This window comes from Rattus rattus, chromosome 3, assembly GCF_011064425.1.
Source record: "Rattus rattus isolate New Zealand chromosome 3, Rrattus_CSIRO_v1, whole genome shotgun sequence".
NCBI classification, from domain to species: domain Eukaryota; kingdom Metazoa; phylum Chordata; class Mammalia; order Rodentia; family Muridae; genus Rattus; species Rattus rattus.
In genome coordinates this window covers 98,779,449-98,798,063 of record NC_046156.1, presented here as the reverse complement: position 1 = coordinate 98,798,063, position 18,615 = coordinate 98,779,449, and the positions used below count along the sequence as shown (strand labels likewise).

General features: G+C 40.5%; 1 protein-coding gene across 3 annotated transcripts in view; it reads right to left on the bottom strand.

Annotated features, from left to right (window-relative positions):
• Nucleotides 1–18,615, bottom strand: part of Nbea (neurobeachin) — a 532,117-nt gene that overhangs the window by 34,637 nt on the left and 478,865 nt on the right. For all 3 annotated transcript variants that reach the window (XM_032898369.1, XM_032898367.1, XM_032898366.1), the window contains one exon: nt 3,692–3,859. In XM_032898369.1, coding sequence (XP_032754260.1) covers nt 3,692–3,859 — 168 coding nt within the window. The remainder of the gene's footprint in view (nt 1–3,691; nt 3,860–18,615) is intronic.

Below are 18,615 nucleotides of genomic sequence, written 5' to 3'. Positions count from 1 at the left end.
AGTGTGGTACTTATGCACAAACATATACATATACATACTTCACACACACACACACACACACACGCATACATATACACATGCACACACTAAACACTAAGATCTCCAAAGGCTCCCAGGTGCTGAGACTCTGCTGGGCTCCTATCACACTTGAGGAGGAGGGAGGAAGAAAGTCACAGCACCCGGTGGCTTCTAACCTGAACCCTCTTCCTAGGCAGGTCACTTGGTAGATACAAATATGAGGAAAATGATCATTTTTTTTAATATGGAAAAAGGAGAAGAAAGCCTATTCATTGTCATGCTTCAAAACCACTACCCAAATAGTTGAGCCATCATGAGAAAGAGCCCAGAAGATAATGATGTAAGACAAGACTTAAGACAGTTTAAATAAATCTCTACTCTCCAGCAGACCTAGTGTTTACATATTAAGGAGCTTTGTACCAGAACTGCGCTGTCATGTTTCTGCCCAGAAGCTGTCAAGATAAAGTTTACTATCAATTACTGCTTTACAAGTATAAAATGAGTTAAGCTGTCATCATTTTCTCAGCCAGAGATCCTAAACTGTCAAAGAATGCCAATTTTTAATCTGACATAGAGAAGAAAATTATCTGTTATTCTGACCTCTAATTTCTTGACATTTTAATGCCATAATTGCTGTGGTTAGTGCTGGTTCATGACTTCACCTGTCAGGGAAGAATGAGTCAATAACCTTAAGCTATTCCACAAATTCTAGCACTAACTTCAAAGCTCAAAATTCTAGGCGGATCATAGAATTTTTAAACAAAGGGGACATGCTAGTCTTTTAAGGATGTGCTTAGCATTTTTTAATAAAATCATCTTAATCAGGCAAAATGGCATTATGAAACAACAAAACCTAGCTTTCCTATGGTTTTAGCTATTAATGGTCTTTACATTAAAAAATACCGAGATAATCATCATAAGTAAAATGAGGGTAGACATCATGAACAGGCCAATTTTCAAGCTTTTCTTCTTTTTCTTTTTTTATGTAGGAGTCTGTTCAGTCTTTCAGGCTGAGAGCAACTCTCTTCAGGGTTCCAAGAGGAATGCTTTGAAACTAGGTATTGTATCTCCCCAGGGGTTTTTCACGCTGACAATGTGCAGGGAGGGGTATGAACCTTAAACCATCAAACCTTAGTTGCACTATCTACAGAGCTCTGCCTTGTGGCCATAGAGACTGCTTGCTCCTGTGTGGGGTAATGTGCTATTTCTTCCTTCCCAGAGCAACTGAAAGAGTGAGGTTCAGCACTCTGGCTGTCTTGAGCTAGCTTGTGGCTTTTAAGTGGTTTTTAGCCTTTGGAGAGCACTGCTCTTCAAGGGGCAAAAGACTTCGTGGGAATATGTTTTGTTCCAACTTATTCCCGGAAATTAATGGGAATGTATGAGAGGGAATGATGGTGAGGAATAGGAGAGAAAAATTAACTAATTTCCTAAAACGCCTTCAATCTTAACTACACTAATGGTCTCTTGCTGCCCTCAGGAAGATGAAGTAGAGACCTTCAAAGCCAGTGCCAACAGCTCTGCTGACTTGTGTCAGGGCCTGTGCTAGCTGGAGAGAGGGGTGCATTGCCAGAGTGTGCTCCTCACACTCTAAGAGGTGACAGGTCAAACACCTGAGCAAGAGTTGGGGATGAGAAGATGCGTATCCTAGCTTGATTTTGAAGATGGCAGAGCTTCAGCATCTGGTGTGTTTATTCTGGATGATATGCTCAAAGGAGCAGAGTCCTGAGCAAACACATCCCACCTAACACTAGACAGTATTCATCACTTGGGGTTATATAAAGATCCACATTGCAATAGATTCTGTTCAGAACATCTACATAAGTGAGCATGAAGCTGGGCCCACTCCCATCCAGCAAATCAGTGAAAAGCCCACGCTCTGGCTACAGTTGGTTCCTACACTGCAATGAGTAAAGCTTACAAAAAATTAATTGGTTTTGCCATTGTCCAGAATAATGGTGTGACAGCTAAGGAAGCAGGACCATTAGTGAGGTTCAAATGCACACTCTAATCACAGAAGGAACATCTCAGTTCTAATTCTGGTGTCTTTTCATCTGGCTCATTTGTCTCTTTTCTAACTCACATTTAAGTAAGAAAAATCTGCTATTTCCCTATCAATCTAAATGCTACGCTGTGGTTTTCCTCATATTCAATACACTCAAATTTGTATTCTGTCCAAAACAATCAGCCTGTAATCTCCCTTTTACATACAGAACTTTGTTGTAGAGGAAAAAAGCACAACAAGATACCCAGGACCAAGATGTCCATGAAATTTGTGAATTAAGTCCAACTGGACTTGGAATATAAGAATGAGCTATTCCACTTTTCCCTTTTATGATTATAAAAGTATTCACTGTGGCTGGGCAAGACAGTGAAAACCCTTGATCCCAGCATCAGGAGGAAGAGGCAGATGGATGTCTATTAAGTTCCAGGCCAGAATGATCTACATAGAAAGTTCTGGGTTGTTCAGGATTACAAAGTGAGACTTTATCTCACAAAAAATGTTGGCTGAAAAGGATGAATTTTATTATAAAAAATTTATAAGATGGGCTCGTGTTAAGCAAAGGGTATAAGAATTCTTATAGGTATAAGAATTTCCTCACATCAAATAATTTGATTAAAATTTATATACAACTGAGGGCACTAAATTAGGCAAGTGTAGTGATCTCTGGAGAGTATTTCTCACTTCACCAAATGATTTCATAATACCTGGGTTCTCCCCAGACCACTAGCCACCTGTGTGCTCCCATTCCCTTGTGCATATGCTACTGTGCATCACTGCCTTTAACAGCATGTTGAGACGTGTTCTCCAAGTGTTCTACCCTAAGCGAACAATGATCATCAATCATGTGCTTTCTCATCCTTTCTTCTCTGCTTGGAGCCATGCAAACGGAGTCTTTATTTTATAGGACAGGTAAGAAATGGATACAAGAGTTTTAAAGAGAGCTTCATTTCCTGAATCTGCTCATTTCCTACCTCTGAAATGAAAACTGAAAAAGTCTTCCAGTGCCTGGAGATGTAGCCATGATGTTTTGTTTTGCATACAGCAGATGGCAGATTGTGGGTAGGATGGAGGGCATAGATATAGTTTCCTTGGAGCAACACTTAACCTAGCAGCTGCTGCATTTATATCCTGTCTACCTAGCCAAAGTCATTGTATGCCCGGGAAGCTATTTAAATGCTATTTAAAATGACTTTTTCACTTAAAATACTTGTAATTCCCAACTGTTAGCTACAGACAGCTCAGGCCGAGAACACAGGGGAATTATGCACTATTACAGCATCCATTACATTGGTACATCTCTTTGAATGTTCCTTATAGAAACTTGCAAAGCTGCTTTTGTTTTTAAAAACTTATGCTTCTGATTATTTTAGTGAATTCCTCATAGTTAAATATTCGCCTAAGCCTCACCCATTAACAACATGTAATGCATTTTAATGAAGAGCTGAAGTAAAATTACAGTTCTGTATTAAAATGTCTGTATTTCAAACAAATCTTAACATATTGATCTCATTGTTTGCTTTTGATATATCTCCATTTTTTTATATTTGTCAAAACATGAAATCTATGTGTAGTAAAGAGTCAGGCTGAAGGAGACTTACACAGAAAAAGATGGGGAGTCAGATGTGTGTTTGAGAGATGTTAGGCACTCTGGGAGCAGTTCGGGACACCTACCTCCCGGAGCACAGGATCTGAGATGCTGTCCAGGTTCACAGAGCCTTCGTAGGTCAAGTAGTGGAAAACATTGAGAGCACGGACTGCCTCTGGCCCTCGCTGTTTGTAGCCAAATATAAGGTCAATCCATTGATGAAGTTGGCAAGAAACAAATTCACTCTCCAGGGCCTGAAATGAATGAAGGGATAATAAGACTACACATTTAGCAAGGTTCCAAATTACTTTCTCACTGTGAAACATTCAGTATAAATGAAGACATTATACCTTTATATTATATTTGATTTTATGTCTAAGATCTTCAATTCCCAGAAGTGACAAAAGACTACCTTTAGTAAGACACTAGGCTAAGTAAAAGGCTCCTCACAAAAATGCTTTTCATTCTCTTGGCTCCATTTTATACACAAAAATGTTCGTATTAAATACATTTCTTACAAAAGACACACACATGCTCACAAGAAAAATAACTTGCAACTACTGTTTTAATTAATACTATTTTATGATAATTTCATTTCTAATTGTTAAACATTAGTTTAAAATTTTATAGGAAACTTTGATATGGGTTTGTCTTCCTGAATGAAGTCCTCCAGCTTGCTTCTAAGACGACTAGGAAGAAATGCCTTCTTCATGCCTGGAATCAGCTCAGCCAATAAAGACTTTGGGAAGTAATGGGGAAATGAGGAGATTTGTTCTTCAGTGGTATATGGTGGGAAAGTAAATCTAAGGGTCAAAGAGGCTTCTGTGGAGAGTTGGGGCAGATGAAGGCTTTGTATTTAGTTCACTGAGATGTACTGAGTTTGGAAATGGGCAAGTTGGGCAAATGTGTGAGTGACTTTCCTAAACCAGCTATGTAATGTTTTTATTTGTGAGTTAGAACAACGTGATGTTTTTCACAAGAGAAAGAAGAAGGAGGAGAAGAAAGTGGCATTGGCGTTGGAGGAGGAGAAGGAAGAGAAAGAGGATCATCCAGGAGAAGCTTTCTGGAGACACCCAGACAGATGGGCTGGAGTTCACTTCATCCTTGGATGAAACCATGGTGTGCACTATCCTGCTTGGGAGTAACCTATTCACACCCTTCACTTCTGATAGAGTCAAAGCAGGCAGGATGCCAACCATATGCAAAGAAGGTTCTAGACCCAGCTTCAGGAATTCTCTGTGTACAGCTATATGTCATAAACCACAGCTGTCAGTTAGTGTGTGAACCTGCTCACTCTCTGGTTGCTTATCCCAGTAACTAAGGTGTTAACCCATTTTGGAATTCTTCAATTAACAAACAATAACTTTCAAAGGACTCCTCTTAAAACTGTACTCTCAGCACTGCCTGCCTTCCCAATGTTCTCACACTTCATACTTCATCTCTTGCTGTCGCTTTCCTGATTCGGGCCTTTACGTTTTTTTCTTTTTCTTTTTTGTAGTATGCCATTTATAACAATTACTCTGTCTCATCCAGAAACACAAATACTAAGATTCTGTGAAAACACAGCATTTACTTACTAAGATGAAACAGAAATTTTATGCTCCATTTTACTGATATTAAAATTACTATTCAAACCAGAATATGAGAAATGAGACAACAAGTAAAATGATTGGTTAAATCTTTGCAGGTTTTATTTGTTATTGTTTGTGTGGTTTAGTAAATTTTAAAAGTCATCTAATTGTTAGTTCGTGATCATTTCAATGCTAGTCCAATGGATGGAAGGATAAAAGAGTTGACCATTATGCAGGGAGACTATTGAGTGGCCACATTCCAATCTCCCTCCAGGAATTGAAAATAGCTGTGGAAATCTTTTTTTAACCATGTGAAATAAATCTTAGCAATGTCACTGAAAGATTTACAAATTTACTATTATTCTGCTAGTATAAAGTTATTATTGAATAATATGGCTAATGCAATCACAGGGGACAGAGAATGATGGTTTTCCAGGACTTTGAGTTTAAAGTGTATTTATTCATCTCTGTACACTTCTTTCACCACATGCAACAACTGTGAAACAGTTGATGTTCCTTCTGTTCTGATGAAGCTGCCTAGGAACTCATTTTGTCCCTTGTATGATTGTAAGATCTGCCTTTGGCAGCCTATGCTCCTCCTCACACTGCACAGGCATCCTCTGGGGCATGGGCATCCCCTGGTGTAGAGGCATCCTCTGGGACATGAACATCCCTTGGGGCACAGGCTGTGCACATTTCCCCCATGGCTCTTGGATGTTCGTTACATTTCCTCTGGAGTAGTATCTATGCCTCACCGCACACTGATGTTGTCTGTTTCCTTCTCCTAAATTACTGCCTGCTGTTCTTCAGAATGTCTGTCCTGTCCCCAGTTCTTGCTGTTGTGCCTCTATATGCTCCTGCCATAATTACTTGAGTTACAGGGGTTATTCTGGCTACTAAGACAGATACAAAATGATAACTAGTTGTTTTAGTTTGTTGTTCTCTGATTACTAACAAATTAGATATTTTAAAGACATGTTTATTTGTCTTTTGGGTTCCCAAAATTTCCTCTGCTTACTTTATTTTTGAATTCTATATGTGTGTTTCTCTGTCCTTATGTTTGTGCAAGTGCCCTCTGATGCCAGAAGACCATATCTCACTTCCTGGAACTGGAATTAAAAGTGGTTGTGTGCAGCCTCATATGGATGCTGCAAACTGAATCTGGGTTCCCAACTGCTCTTAGCACCTTTGCCATCTCCCCAGCTCCTGCTCACTTTTGCACGGCAGTTTCTGTCTTTATGTTGCTGATTAGCAGACTTTGACAATTTCAGAAGTGATTCCTTGCTGGTTTAATCCCTGCAGATACATCCTCTTACAGATGCTGTCTGTTAGGTGTGTCTGCATCCATTTTACATTTTGAGACCACCAACTCATTTAACAGTGCCTGGGGGGAGGAGTTCTGCCTTTAGAGGTAGCTTTCATTATCTCTGCCAATCAGACTCTTATGATGGCTGACTCCTCACATATAAGGTTTTGGTTTATCTAGAGTCTACTTTCCTTTCACAGTAGACTAGAATCCACTCTTATTTTATATAGCAATTAGTGGTCCTTTCTTCTGAAATGTGTTTTGTGAGTTTTGTGTGCAAATATGTATTTGTGTTGATATTCAGACCTCTGTTATCATTTAATATGATCTTCTATCTAGAAAAAGATCAGCCCTGTCCATCTGTCCTTCCTTCCCATCCCTCCCATTCTTCTCTCTCCTCTCTTTCTTTTTTCCCAACAAAATATTTTTATTAATTATTTGGGGATTTCATATAACACACATAGATCACACTCCTTTCCTGTTCCTCCCAAGTCTACCCTCTCGCCCTTGTGCCCTCCACCACTCCCAAAATATATACCAAGTACAATTTGCATTGCCCCTGTACTCACTGGAGCATGGTCAAATTCCCAGTGGCCATCCCTCTAAAGATAACTGAGTCTTTCTCTACCCATACCCCTCCTGCCAGAAGCCATTAACTGTGAAGAGCTACATTTCAGCATCTTTGTCACATTTTTAAAGGGCTCTCTGCAATGGCTTCCTGTCTGGACTGTTTATTGGTGATGTGTATGTGTATGGGGGATAAGTGTTGTCACAGAAGCTTTAAATGCCTCTCATTCTCTGTTGTGAGCCTGCAGTCATTTATACTACTGCAAAAGATAAATCCTTGCCCATTCCTTGCATGGATCATAGTTTTCCACATGGTTTCTGGCAGCAGCACAGACCACAAACATCTACAAGGTTTCTAAAACCACCTTGTCTTTAGTTCTGTGTCTGTCTGCTACTCATGCACCACTCCACTCTGCCATCATTCCCATCTCTTTATCACACATTCAATTTTTGAAGTGGTATTGCAAACATGCTTTAAGTTTTTTAAAGCTATTTAGGTTTTACATGCAAATATTTATTACAATGACACATTTATATGGTCCAAGATTGCTGAAGCCCAATAAAACTGGACTATCTCTGAGACTCATCTTGTTATCCTATTGTTATCCTATTGCTGGTGAGAGTCTGGAGGCAGGATCTGATTTATCTCCAGGCTGCTACACACACCCCTGCTCTTGGCCCTGCCCCTTCCTTTCTTTTACTTTCATGTATGTATGTCTATGTCTAGCCAGCTATGTGTGTGTATCCAGAAATTTACATAGCTATCCTTGTTTATATTAAGTTGTAAACACTAACATTAGTTTCATCCATTGACATTTCCAAGACACCTCATCTATACAAATCAGTTCCTATGACTTATGTTAACAGATAAAAATTAAAATTTTCTCCATAAGAACTGTTTTTGGTATTCTGGTCAAGTTTTATTTATTTATTTTGGTGTCTTTATGAGATCTTCACAAATTCAGATCAAAATCCCATTACTGGGAAGGGAAGTGAGCACAAAGTCCCAACCCTAACCAAGAAGTTATCAGCAATTGATGCCTACAGGAGAGGGGAAATGAGTTTCACTAATGGAATGACACTGGATATTACCAACCATCCTCCAGGGTAGGCACCCTTAAAAAGGAGTAGCTGGGGCCAATATAACAGATTCCATGTTTTGTGTGTTTTTTGTTTTGTTTGTTTTGTCCTTTTGGATTTTGTTTGTTTTGATTTAGAGAGAGAGAGCGAGAGCGAGAGCGAGAGAGAGAGAGAGAGAGAGAGAGAGAGAGAGAGAGGCATACATATGTATACATCTTTCGCCTCCCATGCTAATTTTCTTACGATTTTTGCACTGTAGATATTTTTGAAATTGGCACTTGTTCTTTTCTTTTTTAAATTCTTCCCTTAATTACTGTTGGAACCCTAATCCTGTTATCCTCCTAAAATGGCTTTCCGTGGTTTCTAGGACACCTTGCATAAGAACTGAGTTCATTGTTTCTTGAAAATTTGGTAGAATTCAGCTAAAATTAGAGGCCTTGGATTTTTCTGAGGATGCAGAGAAATTTCATTAAATTTCTATAAGGCTTCTAGGTATCCATTTATGCATTTTAATATCTTACTTGTTATTAACCATTTCTTCTCAGCTCTAAACCTTATTATTAGTTCATGATTTTCATAATAATATTTAATTGAACTAAAAATCTTTGTGGTATCTGTTGTTATTTGCTCCATTTTAGTCTACACAACAGAGAGGCAACATGGTGAATCGGGTGACAGTGGCAATTAAGTGTTCCAGATAACTATGCCTTTTCCTTCATAAAATTAAAATTAAATGAGGTATGTGTGGAGAGAACAAAACCCTATTATAATTTGCCTTGCTTATCACTATGAAAGAAGAAAAAATCCCAAGTTTACAACACTTTAATGTTAAATCTAGTTCAAAGTCAAATGCATATGTAGGAACTGAATATTAGCTATAACCATACCAAGAGCAGAGGTCCTTACTGCAGGGCTGCTTACTGCACAAATGGTATTTACCCTGCTACTGAACACATGGCTGTGCTTATTTGGTTTTCTTGGAGCTGTGTTTGTATGCACAGGCCCACTCTGCACTTTGAAATAAGATCTTAGTACAGTGCTTACACTGGAAAATATGAAAAAATACTCGATTACTAAGCTATTAGTGTTATAATGGCCCTAATAGCTTCTTGAACATCTCCTTCACATCTCCAGGCAGAGGCAATTGCTTTAAGCCTAGATAACCCAATTTCTAATCCATAACTCTACCCTGGGGATGTGGGAGGAAGGAAGTGAAGAGAGATATGAAGTAGAATGGTATCTTTCAGATGGATTGCACCCACCTATATCTCATCCCATCTTTGCCCATGGGTATTAGATGGGAGAGAATTCTTTCACTAATGCACTTGGGATAAAGCCTCTCTAAAATTCATGAGAAAGAAACAAAGGAAACTGAAATGTGCTGTGAGAATTCTTTTATATACGGGAATGCAAGTTCTATCTCTTTTATACTAAATAAAAATACTTCTATCCTTCTATGGTATCTATGATCTCCCTTCAGTAATAAACACTCTCGAATAATGATGTGTATATTCAAACATAATTCGAAAAGCACTTGAGTTTTTGTAAATGTCTAGGTTAGCTCTTCACTCCCATGACTGCATTAAAATTTTAGTCATTGAAACTTTAATTACTCAATTAATGTTTTAAATAAACATAATTATATGTGGCCAGGCTACATAGCTCAGGACAGCTTTGAACTTGCCATGTGTCCCAGTCTAGACTTGAACTCACAGTGACCTGAATGCTGGGATTATATACCTAGCTCAATAAAGCTGTTTTACATGACTGTGGTGGAGGATGTGTGTTAAATTTTTCTATTACTTGATTGATGGCTAGATGTACCATGACCCAAGATGATATCCTGCTCTTCAAATGGCCTACTACAATCCTCTTAGCCTCTTTCTTTAACCCAGTGCATGGTAGCCTGTCACAGAGCAGATTTCTGAAGTCAGCATGCCCTGTGCCTTCTTTTACAACTGACACCATTAGCTCCTCCTTGCATAACTTGTTAGCACAGCCCTGCATACACCAGGCTTTCAAAAACTCTATCCCATCTTTGCTTCTGGATAACTCTTCATGGTTTTCAGATATAGATCAATATTCTTAGTGATAAAGCTTGGGTGTGACACCCACCCCCTGCCCGCCATGGTGTTTCTGAGTTGAAGCCATCCTTCATCTAGAGTTAATTCTCTCACTGGTCTTTCTTCTTGAGTAAAGGGTGTGCATGCTCTTTACAAATGCCGTCTTGTCATCAAGTAGTGGCTTTGGCACACACAGTTCCTTTAATCAATTTACATTCATATTGGAAAGTGCAATTCAAAATTAACAGCTAGCACTTCATTGTTTCACAAGTATAATGCATATCCTCAATTAGAGAGTATGCCTTGAGACAGACAGTGCTCTAGACTCTATGAACAGGGCGACACAAAAGGCAAAAACCTGATTTCCCAAGCAAAAGAACAAGGTGAGTACAGTCTGATTTCTCTCCTGCCCTAAATGACTGCCCACCTACCACACCAAACACTGTCCTTGGAGGGCTGATGGATAAGAGGCTTTCTATGTTCTGAACAGACCCGAGCCTATTGGGATAAGCATGCTGACTTTAGCCTGTCCTGTAGTCTAGACTCTCTGCCCCCATGCCATGGAAATAACAAGCACTATCCACCCCCCGCCCCATTTTAGCTGAACAAACTGAAATATTGCAAGTCTCTGATATGTGTAAGCAACTTAGTCTGAACTTGTACCTGCTTCTGCAGATTGAAGAAACTGAGGGAAAATACCACTCGTAGAAGTCACAGAGGTCACATTAGGGCGAAGCATCAGACCACAGAGAACAGATAAACAACTTCTCAATACCTTCACTCTCCCTTCCATGTCCCTAGCACCTCTAGAAATGCTTCCTGATAGGTTACAGGCTCTACTCTGGTAGCCCTAGCACACTTAGTGCAGACATTGGACACGGTTTAAAATGTAAAGTCATGCCACTCTTTGCTCAGTCCACTGGTCAGTGCTTATGGAGCCCACAAGCCCAGTGTGATAAGTTCTCTTGCTGCTCAGTTCTCCTTTGCTATACACTACTGTTCACTGTTCACTGTCCCACCTCTGCCCACTGGCCTCCTCACCAAGCATGACTGGCACTGTGCTTTGTCCAGATGTTCCTCTCCTACTTTTCTTTAACTCAGAACTGGCCATCTCACACCAAGCTAATCCTCCCTCCTCCCTCCATAAGGAAGTTGGTCTGTCTTAATTGAAAGGAAGCTAAGTAAGGGCAGATACTCTTGCCTGGTAAGCAATGTCCTACAAATTAGAAGAACTGTCTGGAGTACTCACTAGCTATTTATTAAGTGAAGTGGACAACACCAATGTTCTTTTATTAACACAGTGTTGCTTCACATGTTGGTAAAATTATTTCAAATTTAAGCTACAACCTACTATGAGAGACCTTTTCTTCAAAATATGAAAAATTTGCAACAGACATGAAACAATATGAGAAAAAGCATAGGGCCTCTGAGCTCCTTGCCTGGCTGGATATATGTGACCTGTGATCTGCATTTGGCCCAACAGCACTAGGAATCAGCAGGACTGAGGGCTGGGTGAGACTGTCACTCCCATCCATGAAAGGCCTTTTAGAACAACAAATTATAAATGGGTAGGTTATGATTGATGATGCCAGCATTAGAGTAATACTATCAGAAAGACTTTCTACGTCTGTCCTTTGTCAAGAGGTCAGATCTTAACCATGTAAGAACCAAACACAAGGCTTTATCAATGCTTTATGAGGAAGTTGGTTGAGATTATCTTATGGTGTATGTAGATAAATTCAGCCAGTGCTTGCTTACTATGCAAACAAAGAATTTAGAATTTACTGAGATGTCTACAAAAAGTGATGACATTATATTCCAGGTTTTTCTCCAATGAGACCAAATTTCAAATTCTACAAGTCATCAGTGAGAGATTTTTGTCACTGTTTGTTTCTTGAGCACTGTGTCATAGCATATAAGCAGCTGTATGTGCCAGTGCCCACAACACCAGTGACATCACTTAAGTGCAATAGTAGATTAGGAGCGCATCAGGACAGGCCAAAGCGTTGGGGCAGGGGCGACTATGACTGAAGAGCACAATGATTGTATGGACTATATAAGATTGTGTAATCACCACAGACAAATGATATCCACATGCTGGGGTGAAGCCCACATTTAATAACCACATTTAATAATTTATTAATTATTTTTCTCTTCATTACCTTGAATTTTGTAATGACAACTTAAAAGAAGGAGGAGGAGGGAATGTTCATGGATATAGACTCCTAATCCACAGAGAGAGGAGGGACTTTTACAAACACAGTGAATGCCATTTCTCTGAGATATATGCCATTCTCATTTTCTCACTTTGTACATGAGGCTTATTAAAAAGAACTCATGTGAATAACTGGAGATAATCCCAGTGTGCATTATAAAGAGAGCAGAGAGCTTGTGCGCACGCGTGCGCGTACACACACACACATACATACACACACACACACACACACACACACACACAGACATACACACACTGATACACCTATCCAGAGGAACTAAAGCCTTCAGAAACTATCCAATAAGTACACAGAAAATTTAACAGAACACTGAATGAATCGTAGTTGTCATCATAGAATTTAGAGAAGATGTAAATTCTTCCATATCTCACTGTATAGGTTCTTTATATTATAGAAACACATACCAAATAAATGTACCTAACTTAGAACCGTGTAGCAAGTTAGTGATATTCAGTGCTAACTCCTTCTTTGCCAGGTTTCTACAGATCAGCATGATCACACTGTATCAGCACATGGATCACCTGGCCAGAGCAGAGAATCTGTGCTGTGCAGGGAGGCTGCAGGATGGAGAAACACAGGGGAGTGACCCTGAGAGTGGCAGCTGTGGGTGAAGCCACACTTGGTGACATATCCCTTCACATCTTTGCTTCTTAGGAATTCCCAGTGCAGCGCAACCACAGAAGCAATACTGGCTGCCTCAGACACGCCACAGACTCATCACCCAGGTGAGGCACAAGAGAGCTCTTTCTTTAAACCTCCCAACGTTGCTTCAAGGAAGACCAGAGGGGGAGACTTCTGACGCTATCCACTGCACGCTGGATCTTTATGCAAACCATCTATTTATCCTGGCATGGCTTCTGAGCAGCACACAGCAGAGACTGGGGCAATAGAAGGTCCCCAAATATCCAACATATAGCAAAAGATTAGTTTACAAGTCTTCCTAGACCAATTAGTAAGATGACAGGAATTCGGTTTAGAATTGAGAAGGAAACCTAGGCAGGAATGTCTCAGTTGGTAAAGTGTTTGCTTGAGTTAGATCCTTAGGACCCCAAATGAAAACGGCCATTGCCACAGTTGGGTGGTTCAGCAGACACAAATAGTTGCAGATTCAAAGGGCACAGGGCTTATGTCACTGACCTGGGTGAGATGAGCATGAGTGGACACATTATTCTAATTTGGGTTGGTTCTTATCAATAAAGCTCATGACTTTTAAGTGTGGGAGGTTTAAAGACTATTCTCAGGGGGAGGGAGGGAAGGAATCTAAGTGGCAATACATCTTAGAAAATAACCATTACAATCTCTCAAGTAATCCCATTTACAGGAAACCTAGAAATGTCCCAGTGTGGCAAATTCACTGGGTGGATGCATTGCTACCTAACACACTAAATGACTCACTGCGTATTTTTCTATAGATTCAATTAAGACTCTATCATCTTGTTTGATTAGTTTCTACAAATTGTGATTACCTGGTGGTTTCTTGCCCAGATAATTATTAGTTTTTACTAGGCCCCAAATCCATAGGCAGGATATTGCTTGCCTTGGGAATTCATCTTCAAAAGCAGGCCCTTCTTTCTATTCATTAGGCATCTTTGAAATAAGACTACTAATTTGGGGAGCATATAAACTACTCAAATGAAGAATAGCCAAGGTTATATCTATAATGTCACTACTCATCTTTAAAATATATATAAAATGCTTTAGCAGCTAATAAACATACAAAGAGATATTCAATGCCATTATAATATTGGAGAACTATTAGTTAAAATTATAAAAATATCTTATTTAATGTCCAGTAAAATGACTGTAAAATGCTGGCGAGGATGTGGAGAAAGAGGGACACTCCTCCATTGTTGGTGGGATTGCAGACTGGTACAACCATTCAGGAAATCAGTCTGGAGGTTCCTCAGAAAATTGGACATTGAACTACCTGAGGACCCAGCTATACCTCTCTTGGGCATATACCCAAAAGATGCCCCAACATATAAAAAAGACACGTGCTCCACTATGTTCATAGCAGCCTTATTTATAATAGCCAGAAGCTGGAAAGAACCCAGATGCCCTTCAACAGAGGAATGGATACAAAAAATGTGGTACATCTACACAATGGAATATTACTCAGCTATCAAAAACAATGACTTTATGAAATTCATAGGCAAATGGATGGAACTGGAAAATATCATCCTGAGTGAGGTAACCCAATCACAGAAAAACACACATGGTATGCACTCATTGATAAGTGGCTATTAGTCCAAATGCTTGAATTGCCCTAGATGCACAGAACACATGAAACTCAAGAGGGATGACCGAAATGCGAATGCTTCACTCCTTCTTTAAAAGGGGAACATGAATACCCTTGGCAGGGAATAGGGAGGCAAAGATTAAAACAGACACAGAAGGAACACCCATTCAGAGCCTGCCCCACATGTGGCCCATACTTATACAGCCACCCAATTAGATAAGATGGATGAAGCAAAGAAGTGCAGGCAGACAGGAACCACCTCTCCTGAGAGACACAGCCAGAATACAGCAAATACATAGGCGAATGCCAGCAGCAAACCACTGAACTGAGAACGGGACCCCCGTTGAAGGAATCAGAGAAAGGACTGGAAGAGCTTGAAGGGGCTCGAGACCCCATATGGACAACAATGCCAACCAACCAGAGCTTCCAGGACTAAGCCACTACCCAAAGACTATACATGGACTGACCCTGGACTCTGACCTCATAGGTAGCAATGAATATCCTAGTAAGAGCACCAGTGGAAGGGGAAGCCCTTGGTCCTGCCAAGATTGAACCCCCAGTGAATGTGATTGTTGGGGGGAGGGCAGCAATGGGGGGAGGATGGGGAGGGGAACACCCATAAAGAAGGGGAGGGGGAGGGAATAGGGGGATGTTTGCCCGGAAACCGGGAAAGGGAATAACACTCGAAATGTATATAAGAAATACTCAAGTTAAAAAAAAAAAAGACAAAAAAATAAAAAAAACCAAAAAACAAAACAAAACGACAACAACAACAACAACAACAAAAAACAAACAAACAAACAAAAAAGACAAACTCCAAAAAAAAAAAAAAAAAAAAAAAACCCAGGAGGTCATGTGTGGGTGAAGGCACAAGGGACAAGAGCTGCAGCACTCTATGAGTGGGGACAGAAGATGACATAGTCACTATGGAAGACATTTCAGTAGTTTGCTAAAATGTTAAGTAGAATTTACTCTGTGTGCAAGCCCATTCCGAGGTATCTCCTGTAAAGAAATAAAAGCCTGTCATCTACTGGAAACTTGTATGATAGAAAAAAGATATTATGTCAATGTCCATAGCAGCCTTACAAATACAGTCAAGACCTGGACACAACTGCAGTGTTCATTGACTGCTACATGGACTAATAATATTGACTGGTATCACGTATAACGTGATGTCACTGCACACACAGAGCACACGATGGCTCTCACAGGCTGTGATAAGAAAGCCATATGCTAAGAAGGCAATCGTAAGGAGATAAAAGCTGATCATGGCCGCCTATGCAGTTGAGTAAGAGAGGTTCTGGAGTGAGGCACAATACCCAGCAGGCTACATTGTTCAGGGGGAAGATGCTATCTGTATGTATTTGGGGGGGGGGTCAGGAGATTATTTTGTCTTTACTTTTTAAGAATATTTTTAAGTTATTGTGGATTTTTTGACTATTTTCTTCAAATTTCAGGCCCCAGTATTTCATTAGATTGTTGTTTTCCATTTATTTATCTATACATGTGTATGGAGAGCAAACTCAGGCTGTCTGGCATGCACAGCCTTTTGCCGACTGAGCCCTGGGTTCATTACAAAAACTCTTTCCACCCTGAACTACCTGCAATTTTCTTAACACTGTTCAAAACAAAGAAGCTTCAGTTATATTGTGACCATCAGTGTTTGTATTCTGGTTTTTGTTATTATTTTGGGATTTGGTTTTTTGAGACAAGGTAACACTGGGTAGTGCTGGCTGGCCTAGAACACACAGATCTGACCGCCTCTGCCTCTCGATTGCTGGGATTAAAGGGGTGGACTTTATCATATGTGGGTACCTTTGCCTAACCCACACACCCGCAGGGCTGCTTCTTACATGTTTCCTAGGCAGTTTGCAGTAGCAGGCTTTATATCCAGGTCGATGCTCCATTTGAGCTAATATTCTCTATTGAGTGAGGTGAGGCTGCGTTTGCAGACAGCAGCCTAACATTCCTAGCACCCACTTTTCCAGCTCTGTTTTTTAAAAGGCCAGTTTTTTCCTACAAGCTCTGTTTCACAGCATCTCCGCAGGCAAATACATCAGTAAACCCACCAGAATGAGCCGTGGGTAGAGAGGGCCACAGGACAGGCAAGGCAGTGGGGAGCAGGTTTACTGTGGATCAGCTGCCCTGGGGCAATCTGACTGATCAGCCAGGCCACTGTTTCCTGCTCCTGGGTTTGAAAGCTTTGGTGCAGACACCCTCACGAGCAGCTGCCCTTCTGCCTGTAGCTATCATTTTGGTTCTCACAGCACAGACAGCACCTTGCTACCAAGTACCCTGAGTGTGTGTGCTCAAATTTCTGGAGAACTTCATGCACAGGCTTTCTCTACATTATGCAACAATAAATTTACTACGCCAGAGTAGTTCATTGCTCTGTTTCTCTCTGGTATCTGCTGATGATCCAAGACAAAAGCCTCGTGAAAACTGAAGGAGGTGCCCATACATTGGCTTTCTCTCTGACTTCTTTTTATGATGTTTGGCCAAATCACTGTAATGAAAAGGCATTCTTGTATAGATGATTGCTTTTCTGAATGCTAAATCTAGATGTGCCTATTCTTTTTCACAACCTACCACAGTCAATAAATGCTCGTAAGGAGACATCAGGTCAATAGGTTGGATGATATAATAGAGGCCACTTTCCTGTCTAACGTTTGGGCCTTTTTCTTCCTGCAGGAGCATGCTCACTTTTACTAACCTGTCTACTCAAAGTTTTACTTTTAAAAAATGTTTCGCATTTTAACTAAGAATACAAATCCCTTTTCTGAAGTGCCTTCTCAGCTCGTGAACTATGTGGCACAGAGAAAGACACATTACCAGTAGGAGTAGTGGCCTTGTCTGGAACTTGGAAACAGCAATGGCCTCTATCGAGCTCTGTCTACAATGCCACATGTCACGGGTACCATAAGCATTTCCTAGTACAGAGTTAGTTTGCTTTTGTGTAAACTGCTGCATTAGGGAATGTGAAATTCAGCAGATATACAGCCTATGTTAAGCCAGTCTGCTTGCTGTCCTTATCAGTGAATGGCTTGCATCACAAGAAAAAGAAAAAGAAAAAAAAGAAAGAAAATCCTAATGATGAAAAGGGAAATGAGTAAAATCGCTAACCTGGAAGCAGGGTTGTAATAATCTTAGCACTTCAGAAGGGGGTGGGGTGGCACAGAGGTGTTGGGAGAGGTGACACAGAGGTGTTGGGAGAGGTGACACAGAGGTGGTGGGAGAGGTGACACAGAGGTGGAGGCATTTTGGCTATAGTGAGACCAATGAGTTACTTCTTTTTTCTGGTCTTGAATCTTGGTTCTGCCATTTACCAGTCCCATTGCCCTAAATAAGTTAGTAAACACTGCTGGCCTTCATGTTTCCTGTCTGCAATGGGGACACTTTATAAATGTTCAAAGGAAAAATCAAGGCAGGTGCACTGGTGACTCAGAAAGAGCACTCAGTGTCCATACCACACAAGGACTGCTGTTCTCCAGCAGGTACAGCAAGGACTCGGGCCCAACGGCTTCTGGCTCCTTTTCTGGATTCATTGACTTTGGGATACTTAGACTAAACCAGCCTGCACGTGTTTACAGAAATTAAACTACATTCATTCTCGGGGTAAGTGTTTACCATTTAACTGTCGGTAGGTATGGTCTACACCCAAGCATGGGATGACATCGTGGAGTGCTGTTTACAGGTACATGCCGAGAAATACATGCTGCTTAAGTACAAACCTAAGTTCTCAACTACTGTTCAAGGAGAAGTGAGGAATATACACAAAAAACACGGAGAATGTAAAACTTCTGTTCAAAAATCAGGTAATAAAATAAACGAAAGCACCAACCGTGGTGAAGCAGGGTTTGCTAGCCCAGAACTCACAGAAATTGGCCTGCCTCTGCCTGCTGGGATTGAAAGGCATGTGTCACCATGCCCAGCCCTAATGTGGTGTTTTA